Source organism: Talaromyces atroroseus (assembly GCF_001907595.1).
Source record: "Talaromyces atroroseus strain IBT 11181 chromosome Unknown scaffold_3, whole genome shotgun sequence".
Classification (NCBI taxonomy): domain Eukaryota; kingdom Fungi; phylum Ascomycota; class Eurotiomycetes; order Eurotiales; family Trichocomaceae; genus Talaromyces; species Talaromyces atroroseus.
The window spans coordinates 587,441-610,826 of NW_017971435.1; the positions used below are offsets into that span (position 1 = coordinate 587,441).

Genomic DNA, 23,386 nt, shown 5'->3' on the forward strand with positions numbered 1-23,386 from the left:
AAGTATAAACGGCATGGCCAAAAATCGACCCAAGGCGAGAACCATTGACAGTCTATTTCATGTCCGCGTGAGCCCTTGAAAGCCGTCAGGAGCCCTAGATGCGCCACTCCGGGATGGTGATACTATGAGGATGAACAAAAAGAAAGAACGAGCTCTCGCAATGCCGAAGAGGGTGGCACGCGTACTACGGGATTAGTGGACATAGCCTAGACCGGAATGCTATGCTACACAGGGATTCTAATCATGCTGCTGTCTACGACGACTCCAAGACTCTGGACAGGGATGCCAAGTCCGCGCTGGGAAAAGCAATGGGATAGCTGACTTGCCCTTTGTGGAAAACAGGATCTCTCATTGTCAGGAAGACGTATGTTATACGTAGCTTATCTCGTGAAAGCAATCACCATTGAAGATTATCGTACATCGAGACGATCCTCGTTGATAGCGCTTATCCAGCAGGACGCCCCACTACTCGGCCGCGGCCAATTAACATCGTCTCTTTTTATATGTCACGTTACTAGTCGCCCGTTTGTTAGTCTCGGGCCGGTTCCAGTCATCAACGTCAACGACTTTGATAGCAATTCGGCGGCTCTGATTCGCTCAGGCCTCGTTATATAGCCTTTAATTTATTTATTTACACATATCAGGACGGTATGCGCTGCACAATCCCATACACAAGTACATAGTGTACTTAGATCGACCTAATTAATGTATGATGACATTGGGTTGCTTTAGTTCCATCGCCGCACACCGCCTCGTCAGGTAGCAGTATGTACCCAGTATTATGTACGGAGTAAGGCAGAATCATTGGCAAGGGAGAAAAAAAAAACCCGCACTCCCGTACACCAACGTTCTCTGTCGTCTCCATCAGCGCACGCGAGACGTATCCAAAAAGGGAACTGTTGAACCTGAAATTTCATACAGCAAATCCGCGGAGTGCGGCAACTTTCCCTTTTGCGACGACATTACGTACCCTATAACTTGGTACAGTTATAGTCTTCCAATCGAGTAGTAAGAAGCAATTTTTGTTATGCAACGGGTTTCAAATTTTTTTGCCTGCGAGCTTTTAATTCTCTCAGTCCACTTCCCAGCCTTCTTTCGTCGGGAACATTCTTTTGCCATTCCAGGATCCACTCGGCGGATCGGAATGACTATGTGGGACGATCTGTGGTGGATCGCGGTGTCTGTTCTGATTCTCAGATAATAGATTGTACGGTAGTTATCTTAACACAATGACCGTGGAGATATCATGATCACAGCGGTACTCCTTATCCAGGATGTATTTAATTAATGCGTTTGGACGATGGAGTGCGGAAAAGCATCAACATGAACAAGCTCTTTCCAGCAGAATCTTCCCCTTCTGAATACGGAGATAGCGTGAACTCTAATAACAGGAGTCTCTCCAATCGGACAGAGCGGGTCTGTCGTTTAGCCACTTATGTTTTAGTCATATCTACTTCCTTGTCGCTCATTGGCCGGCTACGCCGTGCGGTACCAAATACCGGAGATGATTCTTATCGCGCAGATTTGATTGGACACCACTCAGAAAGAAAATGTCATTGGCTGAACTATTCGCCTCGCCGTATCCGGTTTAGCGCCTATAGTCCTTAATTACCCTCCTTTGATTGGTTGCTCATCCTCTATATCGAAAACACATATTCCAACTTCTTTTAAGACTAATCATATCGCTTAGAAGCTTTTAGATTAATCTTCTGCATCTTGAGATCTATTCCCAAGATTATGTCATCCTAAATCGTGGTTTCTTACTACTGTAGACACTTACTATTTATCAGGTTCCAAGTTCTCCTCCAACACACGCTTGAGCATGCTTACTAGACAGATAAGCACCCCAAACATTTGCTGTATGATTTCGCCAATATACGTTTACCAGACTTCGAATCTCGATCTAGTGCATACCTAAGCAAGCGATTTAGCATGCTTATCTTGGTTCACTGATGCCTTTTTGGTCCTCACGGTACAATAGATCGCTTTCGCCGTGCGCTATCACACTTGATGTACAATTTACAAATTCCTCGTTGTAAAGATAAGGCCTGAAAACTGTTTCTGTCCATATCACTGCGTGGTCTAGCCTGGTATTGTGTATGCTGGTATTTCTAGGGTAGACGTCTACTTCAAATTGACTAAATTCTTGAATACGAGATACATGCGAGGATGCTATCAAAGACTATAAAAGCTCTTGAAATGTTGGCAAAGAGAGATTTCATTTCCTACCTAAGTGGGAATAGTAGTTACAGCTCTGTGTGGCGCTCTCTATAGGTAAATTCTTCTCGCCCACTCTTGGTAGGCGCACATGATTTTCGACCAAAATATGCCGCATCCAATCAAATAATCAGGACCCCTGAAAATCACTCAACCGCATTGGTGATCACGCAGAAGTATAGAAGAATGGTTGGTGTAGAAAAGGCCATCCATGCCTGTAACAACCAGACTAAACTCGGATCCGCAAATCATGGGACCGGATGATGCAGCAAGATCGCTTTCTGAAGCAATGCTCCGACACGGCGGAATATTTATTGGATGGCTTGATTATAGAGCATTTCTTCTCACCAGTGCCTATCGTGAAGGCCGCATGAGGTTGCATTAGAGTGGAATATGCTGCATGGTGACTGAAAAAGGTGTCAAAGCACATGATTTGATGTTCTACCTAGGTAGTCACTATTTGGAATACCACTTCGCACACAAAAATATATCTGCTTGCCGATTTCCTCTTCTCGTCCTCCTAGATAACTAAAAAAGCATAAATTGACTACCTTTTAGGGTTCATAGTACCCTCCGGAACATTTTCTACAATGGAGCGTTTGAATGGTGGCAACGAATATGACCTTGGGCGTGACTTTGTTGCATCCGTAAGGTGAGATTTCCCTAGACGACATCTTCGAAAGCCCCCTAAATAGGCATTTTACAGATTAGACCTTCAACACTATCTGTGGAAAGAAACGCTCAGATATGACCTTCATCCCCGTGCTGGCGCCGACAGCTCTTCAGTAGGCTTACGCATCGCGGACGTAGGCACGGGCACAGGGTTTGTATAACCATGCGTGATGAAACATAATACGAATGCCATATATCAAACGGCGGTTCTCTCTGACTTCCTTGATAGAATATTCATCCTCAGCCTCGCCCGACGACTGCCTCCATCATGCAGCTTCGTCGGCTTTGATATATCAGACGCTCAATTCCCTATTTCAGAATCTATCCCAAAAAACGTCTCATTTCGAGTCGCGAATGCAATGACAGAGCCGCCACATGACCTGCAGAGCCAGTTCGATATTGTGCATTTGCGGCTCTTTGTGTGCGTCGTGGAGAATAATGATCCCCTGCCAGCCTTGAACTTCTGCTTGAAATTACTTAGTAAGACTTGTTTCCATGATATCGACGGGTTTCGTGTAATCTTTGTTCTAACAGTGCTGCGCAGAGCCTGGTGGTTTTTTGCAATGGGACGAGTATGACCAAACAAACAATATGATATTGAAAATGTCGCCTCACGCCCCAACTGAGGCTATAGCTGCCATGACGCAGGGTTTTAAAACCGGAAGACAATTGACGTTGGTTACCACAATTTGTTCTAGATTTTCCCCGCTAATGCAACTTTTTGTCTAACTTCCTTTCCCCGCCATCCTAGTTGGGTCCCGTCTTTGAGAGATATCTGCGCGAGCCATGGCCTCCAAAACCTCGACTGTATCCGTACGCGGCCACCGCCTGAGTTGCTCAAGCTATTTACCCAGACTTCGTTGGTCTTGTATCTGGAGCATGCTTCTCTGCATGACGCGAGCGGTAATAAACAAAAGGCAGACAGCCTGAGAAAGCTGGTTGCCGAGTGCGCCGCTGAGCTGCAGCAAGGCGGCGTGCGCTGCCATATGTTGCAAGTTGTTATCGGACAAAAACCACCTAGTCAACCATTACTGTAAATAGTCAATTCAAGTCAAGCGATGGGGTCGATCGTGGGAATAGAACCCATGTTCAAGCATAAATCAATAGTTATTGCGAGGCTGGACGTTCTTAGGTAGCTGCCGGAAAGCGAGATTATCCGTTCCGAGGTAGTTTCCATGTCTATGGCCCACTTTATTCCCGAGAAATAGGCTGTGATTGGCCAAGCACTGCTTCCCTATCGATAATACTCATCAGAGCTCCGACCGACGTTGTTGACCTTCCAAACTCAAAAAGTAATCAACATGTGCCGACCCATCTGCGCCACCTTTTCTTCCATCAGATTGTTGATATAAAGCACGCCCGCTGCGACCGCATCAACTGGCGGCAATAGCGAATTTCACCATGGGCACTCCGATGCTTGACCAGTTTTTGGCCAGTATTGCGGCGTTGGTTTCCAATCGCCAGGGCGACCACTTACAGGATTACCTTCAGGTCGTGCCGGAACATATGCGCGATGGATACCGACACATGGCACTGGAACTACAAAAGTCGTATCCCAAGGGGCCTGGTGACGATTCCTTGTTGAAGCGATGCGAAGCATTAGTCCCCAAGAACCCAGATGGAACGACATGGCATGCTTTTCCGATCTTCATCCGATCGTACCTTGCCTATCTGCGAGACGGAAATGTCTCAAATCCATTAGAGGCATACAAATCTCTCAGTGGACTTTTGAAGTGAGCGATCTCCCGGATTAAGCATGTGGAATTAAATGCCAATTCATTACCCCCGTCTAGTCAATGCCTGCAAGCTCTCGGGGACAGTCAGATGGGCGCCATCGTTCTTCGTACTGTTGTCTACCTATCCCAAATCGTCGCCGGTCTTGCCATGACGCTCGAGAAAAACATACAGTTGCTGGCTCAACTACGGTTAGATCGGCCTCAGGATGCCTTTGAGCGGACAAGTCTGGTGGAAGACGCTGCCAATGTTGTACGAGAAGGATTCATTAAATGTTTGGTTGATCGCGGTGGCACAACCGGTCCCTCGGGCAAACCACAGGGCAAACGGGCTGGAATCTATTTGATGGCCAATCATTGCCTGAGGTTGCTTCATAGGGTAATTATTGTTCTTGTTTTCCACACGCAAAGACCCTTAACTGACACATGGCGGCAGTGTGGCAAGCTTAGAAGCGCAGACACGATCTTTAAGAGTATTTCTGCACAATCGCCTCCACTCGAACACTACCCTGCAGCTCACCGCGTTACCTACCTCTACTACCTCGGTCGATATTTATTCGCAAACAACAGTTTCTATCTCGCAAACAAAGCGTTGCACGAAGCTTACAACCAATGCCATGTGCAATGCCTCAAGCAACGGCGGCTTATATTAATATACCTTATTTCGTCCAATATAATAATGGGCCGATTTCCCTCACTTCAACTCTTGCAGAAACCAGAGGCTCAGGGCCTTTATGACATCTTTTATCCAGTGTGCCGCATCATCCAGTCTGGTGACTACCTAGCTTTAAGGGACCACTTTGCAACGGGCAGCTCTGCCGGGCAATGGTTCCTCAGGAAGGGACTTATGTACCAGATGCGAAACCGCTGTGAAGTTCTCGTCTGGCGGTCTTTGATTCGCAAAGTTTTTATCTTTGGTGGTTTCCATGGGGATCCATCTGCCCAACGAGCACCACCGCCAATGCTTCATTTAAGCAAAGTAGAAACAGCTGTTCGATTGTTACAATCTCGACATAAAGAGCATTTCACAAAGGAGCTGTTCTCGAAAGGAGATGCAAATGTGATTACCATTCGCTTGCCCGAGGACAGCGATTATGACGGCATTGCCGGCCTTGTATCAAAAGCTAGTGATCCTGAAGTTGACGACTACCTGATAACTTCAGGCTACTACGATGAGAATGGGGCATGGGTCGAGAACCCTAGTGGGCAGCTTATTGAAGGGCCTGAATACGAGCAATATACCGACTCGCTGGATTATCTATACAGGGGAACTCTTGGACTGCCTACGCAGGACACACATTCTTCAAAACTGCTGCAAGAAATTGAGTCTATCGTATCATCTCTTATCAAACAAAATCTTCTTGGCGGCTACTTAACGCACAATCCAGCGCGATTCGTTATCCCTGGGGCAAAGCACGTGGGAGTTTTGGCGAAGGGATTCCCGAATGTTTGGCAAACAATCAGCGGTCAACAACAGAGCTACGGCGACGAAGTACCTGCATGGATTGTTACTCGACAGGCCCTGCCTACTCAGCCAGCATTTCAAGGCACCGGTGGTGGCCGTGTAATTAATCTAAAAGGTGCCAAAGCGGTTGGAAGTTGATCATGTCCTTCTTTTGGTATCATTGCAAAATATGCATGCTCTTTGAGTATTGGCGTTCGTTGATTAAGGGGGTTTGGTGATATATATTGATAGAATAAATACCCTGGTGTTTGGATTATGCCTCTATATACAATACTTCAACTAATGAGCTAGCGATAGATAACAATGACATGGAATTCCAATTGATCTGAGACCATCTAGATGATCAGAGGTTGAAAATCGAAGAACTTGCAGTATTCGGCTGTTTGTTTCCTCAGGCACCCAAATCTGGGCCGGGCATCCCGCGGTCATCTCCACCTTCCATCTACCTCGCCGTCCTGGACAGTAACTATATATTCGCACCTTCATTAGGGCTATACATTCCTACAAAACCATTATTACGGATCTTCGACTTATATGCCAGCATATATGCAATTAGTCCTCGTGTTCCAGGCTGCCCGTGACGTTTGCTTCCTTCCCCGCGTATAGAGATCTTTTCCCCGCAAGTTTGTTGGACGTTCTTCTGCTCGAGGCCAGCTGTGAAGGTCGGGGTGTTAGGGCCTTTCCAAGATGAGCTCGGAGTCTGAAATCAATGGCCTGGCTATTACAGCGCATTCCGGTCGCGAGGGACCTCCGGATTTGCGATTCATCCATTACAATGATGTATATCATGTCGAGTGAGTTCAAGGACATGCATTCTAGCTGTTGCCAGCCTGGCCAGTTCTGGCGACACGGATCAGTACGGAAACATGGAAGAACGGGTCTAGAGGCTAACGTTTTTGTTGCTATTAGATCAGGGTCATCGGAACCTATCGGCGGGGTCGAGCGTTTCCAAACTGTCGTTGATGATTATCGGTCTGCTCCGCGATACCACAATCTCCCAGAACTTCTCACCTTTTTCTCCGGAGATGTCTTTAATCCTAGCTTGGAAAGTACGGTCACGAAGGGGCAGCATATGGTACCATTTCTAAACAAAATTGGAACGGACGTTGCTTGTATTGGTGTATGTCGCTATCCTCCTCGTCGTCGTCGTTCGACCGTGATGTCGTGATTCCTCTTTCGTGCGCATACACCAACGCTGATATTCTTTACAAAGAACCATGATCTAGATTTTGGCGTTGCCCAATTTAGACACTTACGTGGGCAATGCAAATTCCCCTGGCTGTTGGCGAACGTCCTTGACCCCGCACTGGGTGATGATGTACCTCTCGCCAATTGCGAAAGAACAATAATGTTGACTGCGTCTAATGGCATAAAGATAGGTGTGATTGGCTTGGGTGAACGAGAGTGGTCAGTTTATTCACGTTTAGATACGTCACGTTGTTGCTGATTTTATATATGTGTAGGCTAGGTACAATCAACTCGTTGCCGCCGGGTCTAATATATAAGTCTGCCTCTAAGACAGCTATTGAACTGGTTCCAAAGTTGCGGGAACAAGGTGCAGATATTGTTATTGCAGTAACGCATCAGCGTGAGCCCAACGATATTAAGCTAGCCAACAGTGTTCCGCCAGGCCTGATTGATATTGTCCTTGGTGGCCACGATCACTTCTACGCGCACGCGGTAATTAATGGCATTCATGTGCTGCGTTCCGGTACCGACTTCAAGCAATTGAGCTATGTTGAAGCATTTCGCAAGCCGAATTCTTCGGGCTGGGAGTTCAACATCATTCGCCGAGACATCGTTCGATCCATCCCAATCGATCCAGAAACAGGTGTTCTTGTCGCCAAGCTTACCTCCGCGCTTAAAACAAAACTGGAGAAGCCTGTGGGCTACACGGCAGCTCCTCTTGATGGAAGATTTACGACTGTGCGAACCCGCGAGTCAAACTTGGGCAACTTCATTTGCGATTTGATGCGTTTCTACTATCACGCTGACTGTGCTATCATGGCTGGTGGGACGATTCGCGGAGATCAAGTCTATCCTCCAGGTCTGCTCAAATTAAAAGACGTGCTGAACTGTTTTCCATTCGAAGACCCAGTCGTGGTTCTTAAGGTTTCCGGGCGAAACTTGGTCGACTCACTGGAAAATGGTGTTAGTCAACTGCCCGCTCTTGAGGGTCGCTTCCCTCAGGTTTCAAACATCACTTTCGAATATAGCGCTTCTGCACCACCAGGGAGTCGCGTTAACTGGGTGAAAGTGGATGGCCAGCCACTTGACTACGAGAAATATTATACCCTTGCAACAAGGGGATACATGGGCCGTGGAAAGGATGGCTATACGTCCTTGCTTGTGCAGTCGGAGGGCGGTGAAATCGAGGAGTTGGTCAGTGAAGAAAACGGGATGTTAATTTCTGCTATCATACGCCAATATTTCATGAGTTTGAAGATAATGGGGAAATGGAGACGAATGAGTCCTTCGTTGCATAAGCACTGGGATGGCGTTCATTCCCGCCTACATGCACAGTGTGGAGGAAGTTGGATCAAAACGCCCTCCCCGGCCGCTGAGAAGAGTAATATAGACATGCTGCTGAATGCGGCGACAACCACAACAACCACTACTACACTTGAACATCGCATTCAACGCACACATCATAAGACACCGAAACGCCCTGAAATGAGACGCTACGGCCGTTACCATGACCGCAGCCTGAATAAACGCCGCAAAGACATTCATAACCCCGACAACAAACCTTTATCCCATTTACCAGCCTCATCATATCCTTCATCTGACGAGTCGACATCGACAAAACACTCCGAAGGGGCGCACATGGACTCGGAATCAGATTCCGAACCCGAAATTCTGATCTCCTCGCACGAAGAAATGAACTACGTAACCACCACAGCCACATCAGCCGCAGAAGAGGAGTACCGTATCCGACTGGCGCGGAAAGTACTCAAGAAATGGATGCGGCTGGCAGGAGTGCAAAGTAGCGGATGCGTAGATGATGCCGGTGAGGAGTTTACACCGTCGTGGACATGGGGCATTGCCCCGCGATGCGAGGGGCGGATTTTGGTGCGGACTAGGATTGTTGAAGATGGCCAGCTGAATGGGGTTGGGAGGAGGAAGGAGAATGTTTTGAATGGAGTATGATTGGATTTCATTTGGCCTTTTGCCTTGTGATAATCAATTCGTCTGTGATAGAGATATAGAATACCAGAAATAAATGAAGAAATGGATAGAGATATGGTATTTTGATTTATGAACTTTTGACCTAATAGACCCCGCCTTTCATTGTGACATAATCGCGGTTTTTACTAGAAATTTAAAGGGGAGATGAAGACAAGAGGTCCGTAGGAAATATCCCGAAATTGGTGGTGATTCATATGATAAATCGAGCAAACGAAGATGACAAGCAAGGTGGTATCAATATTGTTACAGTGTAGTAGTTGCGTCATAATATTTTGGTATGTTGACCTTGACGGTAGAATGAAAAAGGAGATATTCGTGAGGAAAGGATAATCATTGCTGCTCAGTGACAGTCCACCTTCGCCTAATTGTGGATTCACGTTCGCGTGCCTGCACGAAGGCCGCACTACTGCTCCACAGACCAAGCTGACTTTTGGGCTGTTGTTCTTGGAGAGGCTCATGTGGCTGGTTTGGCGATGAAAATTGCAATGACGAGGACGAGGACGGTCTGGCGTCGGTTCCCACTGTTTGTAATTTGGGTTCGTCATTCGTAATTTTGGTTTCAAGTGGTGCTAGTTCGGGCCGTTCATTGCGGTGGTTAAGGCTTTCTTCTACTTCAGCGCTGTAGTTATTTTTGAATGGAATATTGCTGGCTGAGCTCCATAGGCCAGGTCCATGGCGAGTTGAATGGTGGTGATGAGACGATGAATTGATGGTTGCCGATCGTTGCAAACCGAGCTTGCGGGTAGCAGGCTGGCTTGTTGTTTCTTCATTGTCATTCGTAAATCGAACGGGGCTCGAGTCAACGCGATGTCGATAGATGGATATTGGCCTTGGTCGTTCCAGAACGGGACTGGGAAGTTGTGGTATCGAAAGAGGATTGGAGGTCGCCCGTAGATGTTCAGTGGACGCAACGAGCGAGACGTCATATAATTGAAGAAGGGAAGTGGCGGATTGTAAGACGCGCTGCTCGGCTTCGCGATTGTCGAGGCGATCTGGGGATTGATGGGTTAGTGACTCTTTGGGTTTGAAGACGTCCTTGCGCACTGCCATGGTCAAGGATGTCATGGGCACGTCAATAAGGACTGGCTGGTTTGTTAATGCTCCGATGAGAGCGTTGCACCCAGGCCCATGCGTAACAAGAACAACGACTGTATCGGTATCATCCTCTCCTTCATAATGATGGTGGTTGTTGTGATTATGATGATGATAACGATGATTCTGGTGATGTCTCCGTGGTTGCTCATGGCTGTACCAATCTAACAGATTCAGAAGTCCGTTTCGAAACCGCCTGTGCATCGCACTCCACTCTTCACCATACTCTCCACCGTCACCGCAACTTTGTGGGCCCTTCATACTGTCCCATTGATAATCGACATCTATACAAGCATCTCTTGCATGAGCGACATATCCTGGGGGGATTGGATCGGACGTCGAGACGGCATAGGAAGGGACTGGGGGTATGTAACCGTCGGAATAGTCTTCATGAGAATGCGATGGCGATCTTGAAAGAACATCTCGAATGGTTATTGCTTTAATCGGACGATGATAGTTGAACCCATCATCACCGAATCGACTTTCTGAAGGCAAGGCATCAGCTAGTGCAGACATCCCGAAACCAGCGCTTCCGTTATTGGGTGCGTCGGGTGTTGTGGGTGACTGGTTGCGTTTCCAGCCACCCGGGAAATGTCCAGAAAACGAGTTTCCTCCCACGTTGTACGCACGATGGAGAGTCTCGCCCCGTTTTGAGAGCTCGGATTTGGCGCCTGCCACCATCATTACCGACGCTGGAGGCGGCGTAATTTGATCGAAATAATCTGGGGAAAGCCACTCTCCTAAGAATCCATCAATGCGAAGGCGTGTCCTCGGAGCAGCCTTTGCGCGTCTACCGTGACTGCTTGCTCTGTCCTTCCCTATATGTCTTGTCCATTGATCGGTCGCATTTGGTGTAGATGGCCGTAAGGGGCTGGCAAGCGGTGAAATGTCCCTAGATGCCGGGTTTGAGGACGGCGGCGTTTGCTCATTCTCGGATCGATAATATTGACTTATACCTGCGCCGATTGCAACGGATGTCTGGACGCATCGCAAAAACGGGGACGAGTGTATTATCAGGTTGTGTTTTCGCACTTTCCGCGGAATTTCGTGATGGATGTCTTCGGACGTTGTCGCCGTTGTTGAACTATTTATGGTAGTATTGGAGCTGCTGGCTGACGGTATGACGTCGTCAAGAACCGAAATTTCTCTCGCCTTTAGAAGACTAGCAATATGTGCTCCTAATGCACGACCTTGTATCCATCCGCCATATGTCAAGGGGGGGTTGTACGGGGTCGGGGACGTGAGGTGCCAGTCCTTGTCGACAGCGTCGATGCGCGCGCCATGCCTAGTGGATTGTTGTTAGATCTGTAATGATCAGATGAGAACAGGCATTTGAAAGCGTCATTTGGGTACCTTGCGATGATAATAACCGCCGGCGGTTTGTGCGCTCCCGCCTGCAACCTGTCCATCGTGTGGCGAGAGAAGAGCTGGCTTCGAAGGAGAATAATAGCTTCAAAGATGGCCTTTTAGTATGCGGGGTAGCTGCTGTGCCCAGTCGCACGGGCAGTTGTATATCAGCTTGTCACGGCCATTATCCTGACGCTCTTTGTGGGCGCTTGTGTTTGCTCGAGCAGTAGGCTGACAGATGGTGCGACGTGTGAGTGTTTGAGACGAAGCGCTGCCAACGAGTCCGTTGTTCCTTCCTTTTTTTTTAAACGCCGGCGAGCTGCATAAAGTCCGGGTCGCTGAGGTAAGCAAGATGTAACCCTGCCAACTGGCCCCATCCGACTTTTGTTTATTCACCGAGACGGTTTTTCTTACCTACGCTCACCAAGGAGTCCTAGCAAAAATTACAGGACGCAGACCAAGGCGTGCCTTTCATGTTGGCCTAAACAAAAGCAACTTTACTCCAGCGTCCTTGGTGAAGGCGTTTGGAGAAAACTGTTATCGCGATACTTCTATTCAAACATAGTAATTAACTGACTTCTTCCATCACTCATTGTCAATACTACATAAAGAATGCCCCTATGGGTATACATCTCCATGTTGCAGGCAAGCTCAATAACAGATTTTTAATACAAAGCCTTGAAAGTATGAATCAGCATTGAAGCAGCTAGTTCCGTCCGCAGAGCTGATATTCACAGCCGTGCCAGTGCAGTTCGGTTGCTCGTAGCCAAGAACTGCCATTATTAGCTGACGTATCGAGAAGAAGAAGAGACAATACGAACTGTAGCATCCATTCTCAACGAGAACGCCTGCAATGGCCTTCGCCTGTCCCTTGTTGGGCAGAGAATCATAGCAATTATCGTTGTCGAAAATAGCCAACTCGGCATAGTTGGTCGCACAGTTTCGGTCGCTGTAAAGATTGAGGTAGTTGTTTCTCCCTGCCAGCGAGAAGGTCGCAAACTCTAGGGCACAAATCAAGGATAACCCGCGCATCGTGAGAACAATTGGTCAAGTACACGATACTGTCAATCTAAACCTGACGTTGCAGTCAGCAAGCCGTTTATTACATGCCCAGGTGTTCATGACAGCTACCTTGTCTGGAAGAATATCTGCAGATGGACGTGCTGTCTGATAGGGCTCTTATAGTTCGGTCGTACGTTTCTTGTTCGACCGAAGTCGCTATGGGCGCAGAGACAACTACTGTACGCGACAGTTCGGCCCTGTACCTAGGCATTGTATGTGAAAGGAAAAAAGGGTTCTTTCCGGCTGCATGGTGGGCAATATATATACTCCTTGAGAGCATGTCCGTAGAGCCAATTCTGGGAGAACGAAGAAGGAAAACGACGTCGCATTCAAACAGGATTTTCAGCTGATCCTAATTTGGCACTACCGTCTTTGATTTGTTGTTATACCTATCGGGGTAGCACAAGCCATTTGATTCCCAGGCGGTGGTGGTGAAGTTGAAGTTGTACCTGGTCGAGAGCCAAACAGCCAATCAAAACCGTCGGCGGCTCAGGGCCGGGAGGCGGATACGCTAGGTCCAGCTGGGCTAGAGAGGCCCACCGGCTGTCTGGAATACAGCTCATCCATTGGTCAATTGCTTTGTTTTTCAGCCTCAGGCCCGCAGCCCCAGGCCCGCAGCCCATGTATTATGACGGCAGGGCGAATTACTAGGAGTTATGTCTTACTCCAACTAGGGATGCGCTGCACGTCGTGTATGCATACTCATCTCTGCAGTCTCTTTTCAACCCTCCTATATCACCGAAACTCAGTCTCACTCACCATCTACACGAGATCTGATTCCGTCGAAGCGGCCGGCCGTTTCTCGCCCAAATCTTCATAGTCGTCTCATATACCCACGTCATCCTGCGGGATTCCCTACAGCTGTTTCATGCGTGACACCAAGGAACTACAGTAAAATCAGAACACAAGGGGCCTTTTGAATGGCTTGAGGATTCACTCTTCCTCTCTACGAACGAACCAAAACATACGCCGAGATGCGAGAAGTGCAAGAAGATCGCAGGCAATACTTCACTATGCGTCATTTGGACCTGCTGCTGACAGCAGCTTTTATATACCTTCCCTCCGTGGCCGCCGACCAATACCTGCAATCAACTTCCCTAGCGACCTGTCAAGATGACTCCCTCATCACTGCAAGCCTGTTCGACGTCACCTTTTTCCCCGGTAACGACACCGTTTATTATGACATCCATGCAAACGCTTCAGTCACCGGCAATGTTTCGATGACTCTGCAAGTAATTGCCTACGGCTACTACCTCCAACCCATCGACATTGATCCCTGTGAGGGTTCATCTTTAGCAACAAATTTCTGTCCGATTGAAACTGCCGGTGAACCCATTGACCTGCAAGCCCTGAGTTTCGTACCGACAGACATAACAAGCAGAATTCCCTGTACGAATAAGTGACCGCCCTCTCACCTACCTTCTTTTTTCACGTCATAATAGTTGCTAATGAGCCGGAAACAGCGGTGGCATATACTGTACCGGACCTCGATGGAAAGGTTCGCATTCTCATCGATTCAACCAACCAGAATACTACCGCTGCCTGCTTAGAGACAGACCTAACCAATGGTAAAACTGTCTATCAAAAGGCTGTGGGATGGACTTTAGCTGTCGTTGCAGGTTTAGCATTGACTGCCTCAGCTGTTGCGTCAGGTCTTGGTTTCTCGAATACTGCAGCTCACGTTGCAGCGAATGCCTTGTCGCTCTTTTCCTTCTTCCAGGCCCAGGCCATGTACGGAATGACTGCAGTTACCATGCCTCCGATTGTAGGAGCATGGACTCAAAACTTTCAGTGGAGTATGGGTATTATCCGCGTGGGTTTTCTGCAAACTTTGAGCACCTGGTATCAACACTCAACGGGTGGAACTCCATCAACTCTACTAGAGAATCTATCAGTACAGTCTGTCAGTGTCCAAAAAAGATCTCTTGAGCTAGTCAAGAGAGCATCACATGTACTGACGGCTCGCGCGGACGCCACGTATCCGGCAAACGTCACTTTGACGGGGATTCTACGAGTTGGCTTTCGTGCAAAGATTGAACCAAGTAACATCTTTATGACCGGATTGATTTTCTTAGAGGCCTTCTTCATCATCATCATCCTTCTCATCCTCATCTTTAAACTATGCATCGCAGTTGCTGCAAGGCGTGGATGGATTCACTCCCAGACCTTTCAAGATTTCCGTAATGGATGGAGTAATGTCATGCGTGGAATTCTCCTTCGACTTGTAAGTCTATCAAACTGCCTTCAGTGCGTAAATACTGAACTTTTCATGTTCAGATTCTCATCAGTTATCCGCAAATGGTAGTTTTGTGTCTATGGGAGTTTACTCGGCGAGACTCTGCTGCCGAAGTGGTTCTCGCCGTTCTCATGATCTTGTCAATGACGGGTGTGCTCTTGTGGGCTGCTTTTAAAGTCGTTCAATTTGCTAGGTACTCTATTTCCATGCATCAGAACCCAGGGTATATCTTATACTCTGACCCGAAAGTCCTTCATACATGGGGTTTTCTATATGTTTCATATCGCGCTACAGCCTACTACTGGGTCTTTCCCACCTTGGTTTATATATTCGTGAAAGGGGCTTTCATCGGACTAGCCCAGTCATCTCCGATTACGCAAGCTATTGGTCTCCTGTGCGTTGAAACGGTAGCACTCATCTTCTCGTCGGTTTTCAGACCGTGGATGGACCGGAGGACCAACACTTTCAACATCGCCATTTTCGCAGTACACTTTGTGAATGCAGTGTTTCTTCTGATGTTTACAAGTGTTTTTGATCAGCCAGTATGTACCATGTGCACCTTAACAAATTGGCTCCTTTCTTCCCTTGCCTTTTTGGCCGATTTCCTCACACTTGATTCATTTCACGCACTAATCCGAAGACTCATTTCCATTAGGCCATAGTCAACTCCATAATGGGCATCGTATTCGTCTTGTATAATGCCATATTCGCTCTTGTCCTCTTGCTCATGGTCCTCGTATCTGCGTTCTACGCCCTTTTCTCAAAGAACCCAGATCTCCGTTACCAACCTGTGCGCGACAACCGAGGCTCCTTTATTGTCAGGTCAAGATCACAGCCCAAATTTGATCCCGCCAATAGAGAGCACGAAGCTCTTGGTGTGACAGCTGGGGGTGGCGGAGAGAAATTTCGACTTTGAGATTCTCACACCTTTTGTTTTTTTTATTGCGGTAGGTAGGGTATTATGTTTTGCATATGGCGGGTGTTTTCCCTTCTATGGTTGATTGATTGACTTCTTGGTACTGGTTATATTGGCATAAGAACGGTTTAATGGCATTTGCATTTATCGGTGCATGCGTACGTGGTTGGCTAATGGAGTGAAGGTATTAAGTTATATAGATGGTTTGGCTGGTCTTTCAATCGGTGTTGGTGAATATGCATTTATACAAATGCATTTAATCGATTTTTTGGTTTCTGCATATTGCATTTCTTTATTTTAGTCCAAGGGATGTTTGGTAAGTCCGAGAACTTAATGTACTTGCATTTTTTAAAGTTGGATTAGGGATTTATTGATGAACCAATATAATAAGGGCCGGGGCTTTGTCGTGTAGTTTAACCATCCGTCCAAAGTTCATGTTATAAAAGGAACGATTTGCATATCACATGAGTGGTATCAAAATTATTAATTGTATCGTGGAGACGTAATAAAATCAATTGTTCGTGATAAGAGAAGCATGGAATCAAGGAGAATCGTGCCAGATACTGCTCTTCTACAGTACGAGAAGAGCAGCGAGACCAATTGCCCCAGCGACACCACTGCCAATGGTGGCCATTGGATGAGCGGCCGCATGAGAGGAAGTGCTGCTCGCACTGGCACCGGATCCAGATGACGCAGACGAACCGCCAGCGCCTGTCGTAGTTCCTGTAGTTTCCGTGCCAGTTGTAGATCCGGTCGTAGAGGTACCGCCCGAATTCAATCCGCTCACAGAGGTGTATAGCGTAGTACTGCCGACTGTGCTCGTGGATACCTCAGAGCCGGAAGTGACAGTCGTCTCCACTGCCTCGGTTGTATATGCACTTGATGTAGCGCTAGATGAATTGGTAGCCGTGCTAGAAGCAGAACTATATAAGGTGGTACTTCCGACAGTGCTAGTGATGACGCTAGACCCTGAGGTGAAGGTTGTCAAAACAGCCTCTGTGGTGTATGGTGTCGAAGTGGCACCAGTTGCCGTTGCACTCGTCCCCTGTGGCTAACGTTGGCAAAAGCTATAGACTTCGAGTATGCCACTTACTGTGCCTGAAGTAATATCGTGTGTTCCCGTAGTTGATGTAGGTACAATTGAAGATCCGGACCCCGAAGCTGCTGCTGTAAAATACACCTAGTCAGTCATGCATTAGTGAGAATATTGCATGATTTGGACTCACTAGCTGAAGCGCAAATGGACGAAGCATACGACTCCACATCTTGTACATTAACATTGGGGCAAGCCTCCACCGTGCAATCGTGAATACCGTAGCTGAAGTCCTGGTTCGCGCACAGGCAAGAGAGGTCGTTGGCCTGGCATCCCAGGGAAGAAGCCAGACCGACGACATTATTGTAGCACATTTGCTTGAGACTGTCAGTAGGTTATCAAGGAACGTTCAAGTGAAGACCTTACGGCGCAGGAGGTAAGGTTTTGAGCTGAGACAGCTGTCGCAAAGACAGCTGCAGTGAGCGCAATGACTTTCATGTCGAAACAGAGATGGGCTAAAATGTGAGAGCAAGCTGGCTAGTGTGTTCGATTCGTTATTAAATATGTATGTATACTGAATCGAAGGCTGTCGACAAAATGAAGAAGCAGACGAGAGAAGAAGAAGAAGAAGAAGAAGAAGTAGAGCGAAGAAACAGATTGGGCGACACGGCAAGTTTTATAGACTCGGGCTGGAGCAGGGAAGGAGGCTCCTTCCCCAAAAGTGCTGCGCGCAGAAACAACCTTCGAAGCGACGACAATCTTTTCTCCTGTGAACTTCGCTTGATTCCTGCAGCAGACCCAGGGAAGACTGGATGGCAATGCACACTACTGCTGCATCTCGGCAAATAGTTGAAGAGCTTCGCATGGCCTCCTCCCATGGTTTGCTTCTCCTCGGTGCACAATGCACATTGTACCTTTGCTAATCTTTAGACATTTGTGATCTATCAGCTGGACTGCATCAACCAAGCTATCTGGGCCTTGATGACAGCATCGTGAATGGTATTGTATATTCTATCGCTCTCTTCGTCCATTCAGTGCGTCGACAACGAATATAAATTTTCGCCGGCGCCTGCAGCATGCCAATCCCGAGTCAGCGATCCTACACAAGCCACCATGTCGTTCGGAGCACCTACCACTGGCCACCAGGCCAATATTGCGGGGATCCAGAAACTTAGCTGCGAGATCTTGAGGGTGGCCACACTAACGAACCTAGTTCGATCCTGTATCCCAATCCGGAGGGGTTGACGACGGCAGTACGACAACTTACCAGCTCACAAATAAGTACTGATTCAATTGAGTTTGGTGGCTTTTACTTTTGACGCTTGCGGAGCTTGCCACTTGTTTGAGCAATCACCGGTTATTCCAGGTTACACCGCTGACCGCGATTATGGGCAGTCAGCTAACTAATCGGCGTTGCGGAGGAAACCATCGATGATCGGGGTGATCAGTATCTCGAGTCCTCACACCGCTATGCAGTCCGTATGGCGTACGCACATCCGTAACCTCAATTTTATGCTTCGGACATCACGACGAACTACAGATAGTATCATAGATATACGTGTTTTGTGCTTAAATTCGTGCGCATCATCCGCGGCTTATTGTTATTTTATTGTGACTGATATGCTTCATATAGAGCACCCCTTGCAGCCACCATGCGTACTCTTCCTGCTCCCTGTCCAGACTCGGCCATGTGCTCAATAATGCGTACTAAGATTGCGAAGCCTTGGTACCATATTTGAACGCGCTTGCTCATTCTTCCCTCCGTACGGAGTACGAAGTATGCTGTCATGATCATGGCTCCTTCCATGTTGGCTGTGCAGCAAGCGTGAGCTCCATTCATGTACAGTAGACCAATGCGCTAGCGAGACACGTATCTGGGCCAACGTCGATCTTTCATTTTCTGTGTGCCTGAGAGCCTGAATCACACATCAACTTTGACTAGCAACAAACACTCAAACGTAAATCCAAGGATGCTAAATGGCTTAGCCTAGAATCGATCACCAACTAACACGACGTAAAATCATTCTCGGTTGCTGAGTATCAATTGCAAGGATCCATTTATGCTTCTGACCAGACATAGTCCTAATTCATAAGTATTATTACTTCCTTGAAATTGAGAGGGATTCTAACTTTTCTTAGTAGAGAAAGGCATTACGCAAATCTTAGTATGGGGGCTTCTCAGCCCAGTATCTATTGCCCTGCACAAGGTTGTCAAAATTGGAAAGTCTATCATATTTTGTTTAACGAATGTATGCGATGATCAGCACTAGATCTAACATTAGAAAGGAGTATATTTATCGGCCCCGATTATTTGTTTCAGTTGGTTATGAGGATCAAAGAAATCAACGAGCTATACTGGTGTTCATCCTTTGAGCTGCATCCTGGAAGTGGTTTTCTTTTAAAAACATGCCAACGGCATTGGTGGTTATATAAATAGGTCTGCGTCTTTCAAATATCTATTTTCTCTTGCTCCTTTTAACACTTTTACTATAGTTCCTTAGCCTTCATCAGCAACCGGGTATTTTGCGTTCCATAAAATGGATGCCGTTCTACCTTGGACAGGCTTGAAGCGATCTTTAGAATGCCCCCAGCGCCAAACCTGACGCTGAAAAGAAAGTCTTACCGGCTGAAGACAAGATGAACGAAGGAGACAAATATGCGTCAAAAAGACGCAGAGACAAAGCATTCGTTCCGAAAGCACGAATGACGGACCGTTTGATGTACTGTGGATGCTGCCAGACGGTGCTCCTTGGGCTTTGTTGCTCCAAATTTCGCCCTCTTGTTCATCTCTATGGTAGTAATAATACCTAGGTAATTGATCAGAAAGTGATCTTTGACGCATTAGAATGCATTGTCAAAATACAATAAGTTACGTATTCCGTTATGTATTCTCTGAGAATTTCAAAGGAGTTTCATCGACAAAATGCCGCACAAAGACTTGATTATACTCTCACGGCACGTCCTGATGGATAAATATATGAAACTCACAATCGCCAACTTAATGGCCAACTCAAATTATCTCCAACGCCCCCATCTTGATGACCACGGTTCTCAACAATTCCCAACAATCAAAAACAAGCAATCTTAGTTTCCAGCAAATAGCACATCCTAGATGGCTCCAAGAAACAACGGCGGCAGCGGCAGCAGCAACCAAGACGCAGAAGTAATAAGCAATGATGTCGCTAAAGCGGAGATCGACAAGAAATATCACGAAGAAAACCAGAAGAACAAAATTACGGCGCCATTTCTTCTACCCTATCCCGAGCCCGAAGAGGTCCGAGACCAAATCATCAATCTGGCAGACCTGGAAGATCCCCCCGACGAGTTTGAAATTCCAGGTCTCACAAGCAGAAATCCTATTATGCCAAATAGCTGTGCTCTGGTGAGGTTCCATTTCTGGAATATTAACCCTGGAAAGTTGCACAATGGGGAGATGAGGTTGAAAGCATTCCGGAAACTCTTCTATAGCCAAGACGAAAAGCATGCAGTGCGGAGCATGGATGAACTTTGTGATTTGAGACGCGATGCTGGTCCTAGACTTCTCAAGCCCGAAGTGCTTCAGAGATTGCATAGACTTCCCATCAGTCGCCATTACCCGGATTACACAGGAGACGCGGACTGGGAAGAGCAACGATCACGACCTGCACTTCCTACGACTATTGCGCCGGCAGAAAATACTCGTAATCTGCCTCCCGACCGTGGTGGATCAGACTCACTTGTGCAAGAAGAAACTCCGCCTCACCTGAATATTATTCGAGAGACTTTGGAAAAACTTTTGATCCAGTTGAGATATCATGACCTGGAGGTACCGCAAACGCAAGCCTCGAGTACCTACAGGAGGTACTTGCCACCAGAGAAGATTCGATTGTTCCTCGATACGAATCATAACGTGGATCCTGCAATTGATGGAATGGACTATGTGAGTCGTGAGCGCGGTCCAATCGGGGATATTAACGATGTTTCCAAAACGAGGTTTGATTGCATATTGATGGCTGGGAAGTTCTTGGACGCTGGACTTACCAGGATCGATATGGAGGAGTTTGGCTCGCGCGGTGTGCAAGAGACACATTCGCACCGGACGTTTGTGAGCATGATCAAGTATGATTTGGCTTCCCCTCAGATTTGTAAAAGAATGAGGAATACTTTACATCAGTTCTGTCAAGAACTTGCCCCAACAAGCTTTGAAGATCTCTTGGGCAAGACGACTATTTTACGTCGACAGTTCAGTTATACTACCATCAAATTGCTCCGATGTGACAACGGCCACGAGCGTCCGATAGCGGAGACAAAGGGAACACTTGCTTGTCTTCAAAACGGATATACATCGGAAGAGTACGCCGGCTCCAGTATGCAGGAAGTCATGCAATCGATGTTCCCACAGCGTATTGAAGCACCATTCCGAAGAAACTCCAGAAGGCATGATGTTTGTGGTTTTAATGATTGCAACAAGGATATCAGCCAAAGTTTTCTGAGGCATTCCATGCCGTTACGGCTAGCTGTCAAGCTACCCTCGCATATATCACCTCAAGATCATACCAGTGAAGACATAAGAATCAATCTATTCAACCAACGGGGCGAGGAGGAAGTTGTAGTTTATCGCTGGATAGGCGGTGTTTATTCGGATACAGAAGTCGAAGAACAAAGCACCCACTATCGTGTTTATTGGTCAGAGGCAGTTCGGGGAGAGAAGCCAACGAAAAATATCCGCATGTACGATCCGCGTTACGCTCAAGGAAGAGTTATCGACGGTATTGCACCGTCCCAGAGAGGCCAGATACCAGAAGCATGGTGGTCTGGCAAATTCAAGCCGGTACTTTTCTATGAACGTGTACTGAACCCAAACCCACTTGATGTTACACTGGCCGCTGCTGTACTTGGTGACATGCACCATGCTATAGGACATGACAAATTCATATTGCAAGTTCATGAGCCATGGAGACCTATCTCTGCTAGACTAAATCTAACACTTCCTCATGGACTTAAGGGTGAGCATGATTATATATCGGAGACGTCTTCCATCCAAGTTGATGATCAGGATGGGGGGTTTGAAGTTGGAAATTCTCAACCTTTCTCCAGTGGCCCTCATAAATCTGCGAATCAGGCACAATCTTCGACTTACCAAATGTCGCAATCGGGCCAGTTTAATCATTTGGATAACCGGGGATATCTCTCAAATGGCCAAGGAAATTTCCCAAATGAGTACTCATCCTCGATGCAGACCACAATGGCAAACAACACTATAGTGAGCTATCCCCAAACCACTTTCCAAAGTTCTCTCTTTTCGGACAATCCATACGAAAACAACTACGATAATACGGTATCTCAACGACTTCAGCCCGATACTACGGCAGGCGGTTCACAAGAAGAGAATTCTCTTGGTTGTGATGCTTTGCTTTCAAATATGGAGCCAGATACCATCTTTAGTAACCTTGATAACTCCGCAGTCCCTAGCATGGCAATGAATGGGGAAGCATTGAATGGCTACCTACAGAACATGTCGCTGATGACGCCCGGCATCCAGCCCCAGAACTCAGCAGCGAGTGGCTGTTCACAAACGATGATAACTCAGATGCCAAGCCAGGAACAGCAACAAGTTACTTGGAATCCAAGTCATAACGGGAATGCGTATACAAATCTTCAAACTCTGCCGACTAGCCAAAACTATCCCGCAACGTCTACCACTAGCAGCAACTATATTCCTTTTGGCGCCACGAACCCATCCCAACCCACCGGTGACGTATATTCTAAATCGCAGGTTTCTTACCCTGTTGAACATCAATCTGGGTCTGCTATTCCAAACGGCTCACAGGAAGTTTCTCTTGATCTCGGTGGACTCAACCAGGATCATTCAGAGATCCACGGGGCCTCTCATACGGGTATGAAAATCGACGACGCTGGTGGTCCGTCCCTTGCCAAGCAGGGAAACGGCAAAAGCCGAAATGGAAGCAGTGCATCAACACAGGCCTCTAGGGGGTTCGTACACCCGGTTCAGACAAACCTTGAGTCGGCTCTGAAACGAGGACCGGATACTGAGCAGTCACCAGAGAAGCGAAGTTGACTGATGGATGATATGGAGGAGAGAAAACCGGAGGCAAAGGATGTATGTATTCTCTAACCTAGGAAGGTCTCACGAGGAGAAGATATATCCTCCTCGTGAGACACAATTAACCTAATCGGGAACGCTACCGCAGGCACAGTTCTGCACGAATGCATGATTCTGGCCACAGCATTTTCTTTTTTTTTCTTTTTTTTTTTTTTTTTTTTTTTCCCTGTTCTACTTTCCACGCTCGAGACAAGAAAAGTCTAAATTCTGTCCAAATACATGTGACGTAATTCGTGCACGACTAGTCTTGATAGATGCTAAGAGTTGCTTCCATACCCATAACTTGTATGCATGCATACTCATGGACTCTGCAAGATGACA

The 23,386-nt window shown here is 47.2% G+C and overlaps 8 protein-coding genes across 8 annotated transcripts; 5 read left to right on the forward strand and 3 right to left on the reverse strand.

Moving 5' to 3' along the window:
- Positions 1 to 2,807: 2,807 nt before the first annotated feature.
- UA08_03251 (hypothetical protein) lies at positions 2,808 to 3,467 on the forward strand (the record flags this gene model as incomplete). Its single annotated transcript, XM_020265530.1, has 4 exons — positions 2,808 to 2,869; positions 2,924 to 3,040; positions 3,119 to 3,369; positions 3,424 to 3,467. The coding sequence occupies 4 exons, from the start codon at positions 2,808 to 2,810 to the stop codon at positions 3,465 to 3,467; spliced, it is 474 nt and encodes a 157-aa protein (XP_020121293.1).
- Positions 3,468 to 4,290: 823 nt separating this feature from the next.
- Positions 4,291 to 6,225, forward strand: UA08_03252 (hypothetical protein; the record flags this gene model as incomplete). The annotated part of the gene is made up of 3 exons (XM_020265531.1): positions 4,291 to 4,622; positions 4,683 to 5,001; positions 5,059 to 6,225. 3 exons carry the CDS (start codon positions 4,291 to 4,293, stop codon positions 6,223 to 6,225), a joined length of 1,818 nt encoding a protein of 605 aa, XP_020121294.1.
- A 549-nt stretch (positions 6,226 to 6,774) lies between these two features.
- UA08_03253 (hypothetical protein) lies at positions 6,775 to 9,237 on the forward strand (the record flags this gene model as incomplete). Its single annotated transcript, XM_020265533.1, has 4 exons — positions 6,775 to 6,881; positions 6,997 to 7,207; positions 7,463 to 7,494; positions 7,551 to 9,237. 4 exons carry the CDS (start codon positions 6,775 to 6,777, stop codon positions 9,235 to 9,237), a joined length of 2,037 nt encoding a protein of 678 aa, XP_020121299.1.
- A 369-nt stretch (positions 9,238 to 9,606) lies between these two features.
- UA08_03254 (hypothetical protein) lies at positions 9,607 to 11,777 on the reverse strand (the record flags this gene model as incomplete). Its single annotated transcript, XM_020265534.1, has 2 exons — positions 9,607 to 11,653; positions 11,722 to 11,777. The coding sequence occupies 2 exons, from the start codon at positions 11,775 to 11,777 to the stop codon at positions 9,607 to 9,609; spliced, it is 2,103 nt and encodes a 700-aa protein (XP_020121300.1).
- A 435-nt stretch (positions 11,778 to 12,212) lies between these two features.
- On the reverse strand, positions 12,213 to 12,747 carry UA08_03255 (hypothetical protein; the record flags this gene model as incomplete). The annotated part of the gene is made up of 2 exons (XM_020265535.1): positions 12,213 to 12,266; positions 12,388 to 12,747. 2 exons carry the CDS (start codon positions 12,745 to 12,747, stop codon positions 12,213 to 12,215), a joined length of 414 nt encoding a protein of 137 aa, XP_020121297.1.
- Positions 12,748 to 13,790: 1,043 nt separating this feature from the next.
- On the forward strand, positions 13,791 to 15,929 carry UA08_03256 (hypothetical protein; the record flags this gene model as incomplete). Its single annotated transcript, XM_020265536.1, has 4 exons — positions 13,791 to 14,166; positions 14,241 to 15,001; positions 15,055 to 15,555; positions 15,669 to 15,929. 4 exons carry the CDS (start codon positions 13,791 to 13,793, stop codon positions 15,927 to 15,929), a joined length of 1,899 nt encoding a protein of 632 aa, XP_020121298.1.
- Positions 15,930 to 16,500: 571 nt separating this feature from the next.
- On the reverse strand, positions 16,501 to 17,460 carry UA08_03257 (hypothetical protein; the record flags this gene model as incomplete). The annotated part of the gene is made up of 4 exons (XM_020265537.1): positions 16,501 to 16,974; positions 17,023 to 17,096; positions 17,156 to 17,339; positions 17,389 to 17,460. 4 exons carry the CDS (start codon positions 17,458 to 17,460, stop codon positions 16,501 to 16,503), a joined length of 804 nt encoding a protein of 267 aa, XP_020121291.1.
- A 2,614-nt stretch (positions 17,461 to 20,074) lies between these two features.
- Positions 20,075 to 23,020, forward strand: UA08_03258 (hypothetical protein; the record flags this gene model as incomplete). The annotated part of the gene is made up of 1 exon (XM_020265538.1): positions 20,075 to 23,020. One exon carries the CDS (start codon positions 20,075 to 20,077, stop codon positions 23,018 to 23,020), a length of 2,946 nt encoding a protein of 981 aa, XP_020121292.1.
- Between the last annotated feature and the right edge of the window lie 366 nt (positions 23,021 to 23,386).